The 6340-nt window shown below is 53.3% G+C and overlaps 1 protein-coding gene across 2 annotated transcripts in view; it reads left to right on the top strand.

Annotated features, from left to right (window-relative positions):
- Window positions 1-1588: 1588 nt before the first annotated feature.
- The window catches only part of LOC147106752 (uncharacterized), a 70932-nt gene continuing 66180 nt past the window's right edge, over window positions 1589-6340 (top strand). For both annotated transcript variants that reach the window (XM_086007852.1, XM_086007851.1), the window contains exon 1: window positions 1589-1673. In XM_086007852.1, coding sequence (XP_085863978.1) covers window positions 1598-1673 — 76 coding nt within the window. In that variant the 5' untranslated portion in view covers window positions 1589-1597. The remainder of the gene's footprint in view (window positions 1674-6340) is intronic.

Below are 6340 nucleotides of genomic sequence, written 5' to 3'. Positions count from 1 at the left end.
GCCAATAGTTCTCTTCGCAGTTGCCCATGCATTGTATTTTATGTTTGCAATTTCCGTTATCAAGCCCCCATACCTAAATCCAGATCATTTATATGGATTAGGAGCCATGTCCCCAACACTGATCCCGAGGGGATAACCACTGTTTACATCCCTGCAATCCAAGAACTTCCATCAACAACTGCGCTTTGTTTTCTGTCCTGGAACCAACTTCCTATCCCTGCTTTCACATTCTCTTTAATATTGTGTCAGCCTTGTATGTAGCACCTTATTAAATGCCTTTTGAGAATCTATATACACAACATCCACTACATTTCCTTTATCAATATATACTGTATTTCCTCAATGAGCTCTTTTAAAGTTGTCAGAAAGTGACTGGCCTTTTCTAAATCCATATTCATTACAGCTGAAAAAAATAAGTAGCAAAATGTTTCCAAAAAATCCTTTACCATTCTGGTCGCCATTTTATACAAAGCATATAGAGGCACGGGAGAGGGTGCAAAAAAGATTTACAAGGATAACACCAGAAATGCAAGGGTATATGTGTCAGGAAAGGACGAACAGGCTGGGTCTCTTGTAAAGAGATGGCTGAGGGGTGACCTAATAGAGGTCTTTAAAATTATGAAAGGGTTTGATAAGAGTAGATACAGAGAGTGTTTCCACTTGTGGGGAAGAGCAAAACTAGTGGGCATCAATATAAGATAGTCACCAAGAAATCAAATAGGGACTTCAGAAGGAACTTTTTTACCCAGAGAGTGGTGAGAGTGGAACTTGCTACCACAGGGAGTAGCTGAAGAGAATAGTATAGATGCATTTAAGGGGTAGCTAGATAACCATAGGAGGGAGAAGGGAATAGAGGGTTATGCTGATAGTTAGATGAGGAAAGACTGGAGGAGGCTCGAGTGGAGCATAAACGCTGGCATAGACTGGTTGGGCTGAATGGCCTGTTTCTGTGCTGTAAATCCTAGGTCAATCTCAATCTTCAATCTTAGGCAGTCCCTCGGAACCGAGGATGACTTGCTTCCACATTAAAAATGAGTTCGCAGGTGTCTGATGTGTCCAATGCGGGACCTACAGTCTCTGTCACAGGTGGGGCAGACGGTGGTTGAGGGGACGGGTGGGTGGGGTGCTTGGGTTGACGTGCGCTCCTTGCGCTGCCTGCGCTTGGCTTCCGCTTGCTCCCGGCGAAGAGACTTGAGGTGTTCGGCGCCTTCCGGGATGCTTCTCCTAGGTAATGTAAAATGTACTTACAGATTTGTCAATTTAAAGCAAAAGTTATAAAATCAGCACCAGTAAATCAAACATCATAGTATTTAGGGGTTCCCTTTCAGGTACTTCCTCCTTTTCAAAAACTGGTGTCATCACCCCCACTTTAAAAAAAAACAACCTTGCTTCCTCTGCCCATCGAACACAAAACAATGTCAATCTCGAGATTGTTGGCAGCGCCCTCCAGCGGCAGCGGCTGGGACCGACCGGTGTGCGCGCGCACCTCCGCTGCTGGCGAAAGGGAAACGGGCGAAGGGGAGGCTGTGGCTGCTTCCCGGTCAGAGCGGGAGAAACTCGGGGTCCAGAGAGAGGGACAGAGGCTGGAGCCGGAGTCATGGGCCGGAGCGGGAATTCGCTGCCGCTCCTGGTGCCGGTGGTGGTCGCGCTGGCCGCTCTGATGCCGCTTTTAGGTAAAGTGCGAGGGGCGGGGCGCGGCCTATTGGCCACTTTTCATCCTGGGCCCGGAGATCGGGAACCACTTTCTCATGGGGGTGGGGTTGTGCTTCGGCTCGGTGGATTCCTGGGGTTGGCCGATGAAATTGATGCAGCCGGGGCTAAAGTGAAAGTGACAACTAACAAGCCCACTCCACATTCCCAGCCTCTCGCTAGACTCTTCCAGCCCAGGAGGCCATACCGCCCACCGTGCCTGGGGGTAGAGCAATCCAATCAATCCCACTCTCCGCTCTTCCCCCACAGCCCTGCAACATTTTCCACCAAGTATTTATCCCATTCTCATTAGAAAGTTATTATTGTCGCGATTTCAGGCAGTACCTCCCAGATCATAGCAACTCGCTGCGTTAATTTTTATTTTCCTCAATTCACCCCTGGTTCTTTTGCCATTTATCTCAAATCTGTATCCTCTGGTTACTGACCCTTATGCCATTGGAAACAGTTTACTCGATCAAAACCCTTCATGATTTTGAACCTAACGAATCTCCCCAACCTCATAGTCCCCCAACCCCACACAGCCCGCTTCTACCTCATTCCCAAGATCCACAAACAGGACTGCCCTGGTAGACCCATTGTTTCAGCCTGTTCTTGCCCCACAGAACTGATTTTTTCCTATCTTGACTTTTTTTTCCCTACCCTTGTCCAGTCTGTTCCTACCTACATCCGCGACTCTTACGACACCCTTTGCCACTTTCCAGTTTCCTGGCCCTAACCGTCTCCTTTTCACTATGGACGTCCAATCCCTCTACACCTCCATCCCCCACCAGGATGGCCTGAGGGTGCTCTGCTTCTTCCTTGAATGGAGGCCCAACCAGTCCCCATCCTTCACCACCCTCCTCTGCCTGGCTGAACTTGTTCTCACATTGAACAGCTTCTCTTTTGACTCCACTCACTACCTCCAAATAAAAGGTGTTGTTATGGGAATCCTTATGGGTCCTAGCTGTGCCTGCCTTTTCGTGGGATACCTGGAACATTCTTTGTTCCAGTCCTACTCAGGTCCCCTCCCTCACCTCTTTTTCCAGTATATTGATGCTCTCGCCCTGAACTGGAAAATGTCATCAACTTTGCTACCAATTTCTATCCTTCCCTCGCCTTCACATGGTCCATCTCTGAGCCTTCCCTTCCTCAACTTCTTTGTCTCCTTTTCTGGGGATAGACTATCAACCAATATCCACTATAAGTCCACTGACTCCTACAGCTACCTTGACTACGCTTCCTCCCACCCTGCTTCTTGTAAGGACTCTATTCCATTCTCCGTCTCTGTCGCATCTGTTCCGACGATGCCAACTTCCATACCAGTGCTTCCGATATGTCTTCCTTTTACCTCAACCGAAGATTCCCATCTACCATGGTTGACATAGCCCTTGACCATGTCCGTTCCATTGCCCGCTTTCACTCCTTCCCCTCCCTCCCAGAACCACGATAGGGTTCCCCTTGTCCTCCCCTTTCACCCCACCAGCATCCACATTCAACGGATCATCCTCCGCCATTTCCGCCACCTCCAACGTGATCCCACCACCAAACACATTTTCCCCTCCCTTCCCCTTTCTGCATTCCGAAGGGACTGTGCCCTCCACGACACCCTGGTCCACTCCCCTATCGCCCCAAACACCGACTCCCCTTCCCATGGCACCTTCCCATGCAAGCGCAGGAGATGCAACACCTGCCCTTTTACCTCCTACCTTCCCACCGTCCAGGGCCCCAAACACTCTTTCCACGTGAACCAGTGATTTACTTGTATTTCTTTCAATTTCGTACACTGTATTCACTGCTCATGATGCGGTCTCCTCTACATTGGCAGATTGGGTGACGCTTTGAGGAACAACTCCGTTCAGTCCTCAAGCGTAACCCTGAGCTTCTGGTCGCCTGTCATTTCAATTCTCCGCACCACTCCCACTCTGACCTCTCTGTCCTCGGCCTCCTACACTGTTCCAGTGAAGCTCAACGTAAGCTAAAGGAACAGCACCGTCTCTTTCTATTAGGCACTTTACAGCCTTCCGGGCTCGAGTTCAACAATTTCAGATCCTAACCTCTGCCCCCATTTTTTTGGACAGATTCTGATAGTCCCATTTACACCTCCTCTGGATCCATCTTATGTTTCTTTACTAGTCCCACTACCATCTTCTTTTGCTGTGCACCATCATCCCTTTTGTCATTTAATCTCTTCTGCCATCCACACTATCACAGGCCTTCCATTTTCTTTCCTCCCCTCCCTCCTTTCCCTGCCTCTGTACTTGCTGAAAACCTGTTGCAGCTCTAACCTTTTCCAGTTCTGACGAAAGATGATCGACCGGAAACGTTAACTCTGTATCTCTCCCCACAGATGCTGCCTGACCTGCTGAGTATTTTCAGCATTTTCTGCTTTTACTCCCCTTAACCTCCACTCTAAGGAGAACAACCCCAGTTTCTCGAGTCTCTCCTCAAAACTGAAGTTCCTGACCTCTGGTACCATTCTGGTAAATCTCTATTGCACCCTCTCCAAGGCCTGGACATCCAATCTAAAGTGGTGCCCAGAATTGGTCACAATACTCCAGCTGGGGCCGAACCAGTGTTTTATCCACTCGCTCTCTCTCCCTCTCTATCACTTCTCTCCCTTCCATCTCTCTATTTTCCCTCTCTCTCTCTATTCCCCGCGCTCTCTCTATTCCCCGCACACTCTCTCTCTCTTCCCCGCTCGCTCTCTTCCCCGCTCGCGCGCTCTTCCCCGCTCGCTCTCTCTTCCCCGCTCGCTCTCTCTTCCCCGCTCGCGCTCTCTTCCCCGCTCGCTCTCTCTTCCCCGCTCGCGCTCTCCCTTCCCCGCTCGCGCTCTCCCTTCCCCGCTCGCGCTCTCCCTTCCCCGCTCGCGCTCTCCCTTCCCCGCTCGAGCTCTCCCTTCCCCGCTCGAGCTCTCCCTTCCCCGCTCGCGCTCTCCCTTCCCCGCTCGCGCTCTCCCTTCCCCGCTCGCGCTCTCCCTTCCCCGCTCGCGCTCTCCCTTCCCCGCTCGCGCTCTCCCTTCCCCGCTCGCGCTCTCCCTTCCCCGCTCGCGCTCTCCCTTCCCCGCTCGCGCGCGCCCTTCCCCGCTCGCGCGCGCCCTTCCCCGTTCGCGCGCGCCCTCTCTTTCCCCCCCCGCTCTCTCTCGCTCTCTTCCCCGCTCTCTCTCGCTCTTTTTCTCTCTCTCTCTCGGAGGAGGAGGTGGACCTGCGTGGGAGCGGCAGTGGGACCTGAGCCAAGGCGGAGCGGCCATAAAAGAGCTCGGCAGACGAGGCCCGACGTCGGAGTGCTGTGAGTTGGTAAAGAGTCCGAGATCGTGAGCAGTCAAACAGCAACAACTGCGAAACCGGTAAATTGACGTCACCACCAGGGAAGGGGCTGATTGGTAAGTCGGACCTGGTGAGTATTTCTGCAGTCCAGTCATTGAAGTAAAAGTAAGGTCTCTAGTTTAGAGTAAGTAGTTTTTAAAGGGAACTAAGGTCCCTAGTGTATTTAAAGGGAGTAAATTAAGGGTAGGACATGGCAGGGCAGCTTGGAATGCTCTTCCTGTGCTATGTGGGAAGTCAGAGATACTTTCGGTGTCCAGGACGAACACGTGCAGGCAGTGTCTCCAGCTGCAGCTACTCGAAATCCGCGTTTCGGAGCTGCTTGCTGTGTGAGTCACTGTGGAGCATCCGCGAAGCTGAGATCTTCGTGGATAGCATGTTTATCGAGGTGGTCACACCGCAGGTAAAGAGTGCACAGGCAGACAAGGAATGGATGACCACCAGACAGAGTAAAAGAACTAGGAAGGCAGTGCAGGAGTCCCCTGGGTCCATCTCCCTCTCCAACAGATTTTCTGTTTTGGATACTGCCGGGGGAGATGGTTTCTCAGGGGAATGCAGCAAGAGCCAAGTCCGTGGAACCGGAACGAGACCAACATCCTTGCAGGGAGGTTTGCTGGTACTGTTCCGGGGGTGGGTCAGGGGGGTGGGGGGTGGGTGGGGGGGGTGGGTCAGGGGGGTGTGGGGGGGGGTGGGTGGGTGGGGGGGTGTGGGTGGGTGGGGGTGTGGGTGGGTGGGTGGGGTGGGGGGTGGGTGGGGGGGGGGGGTGGGTGTGGGTGGGGGGGATGGGGAGGGGGAGAGGCTGGGACTGGTCCTGGGGTCTGGGGATTGGAGGGACAGAGAGCTGGGACTGGGCACCCTGGGTCTGGGGATTGGAGGGACAGAGGCTGGGACTGGTCTGGGTGTGGGGGATTGGAGGGACAGAGCTGGGGACTGGGCCTCTGGGTGTGGGGGATTGGAGGGACAGAGAGCTGGGACTGGTCACTCTGGGTGTGGGGGATTGGAGGGACAGAGAGCTGGGACTGGTCACTCTGGGTGTGGGGGATTGGAGGGACAGAGAGCTGGGACTGGTCACTCTGGGTGTAGGGGATTGGAGGGACAGAGAGCTGGGACTGGTCACTCTGGGTGTGGGGATTGGAGGGACAGAGAGCTGGGACTGGTCACTCTGGATGTGGGGGATTGGAGGGACAGAGAGCTGGGACTGGTCACTCTGGGTGTGGGGGATTGGAGGGACAGAGAGCTGGGACTGGTCACACTGGGAGTGGGGGATTGGAGGGACAGAGAGCTGGGACTTGTCACTCTGGAGTGGGGGATTGGAGGGACAGAGAGCTGGG

The sequence above is a fragment of the Somniosus microcephalus genome, chromosome 15, assembly GCF_052327205.1.
Source record: "Somniosus microcephalus isolate GS21.2 chromosome 15, FLI_Smic_1.0, whole genome shotgun sequence".
Classification (NCBI taxonomy): domain Eukaryota; kingdom Metazoa; phylum Chordata; class Chondrichthyes; order Squaliformes; family Somniosidae; genus Somniosus; species Somniosus microcephalus.
The sequence above is the reverse complement of the archived record's forward strand: the minus strand, read 5'-3'. Positions and strand labels throughout refer to the sequence as shown.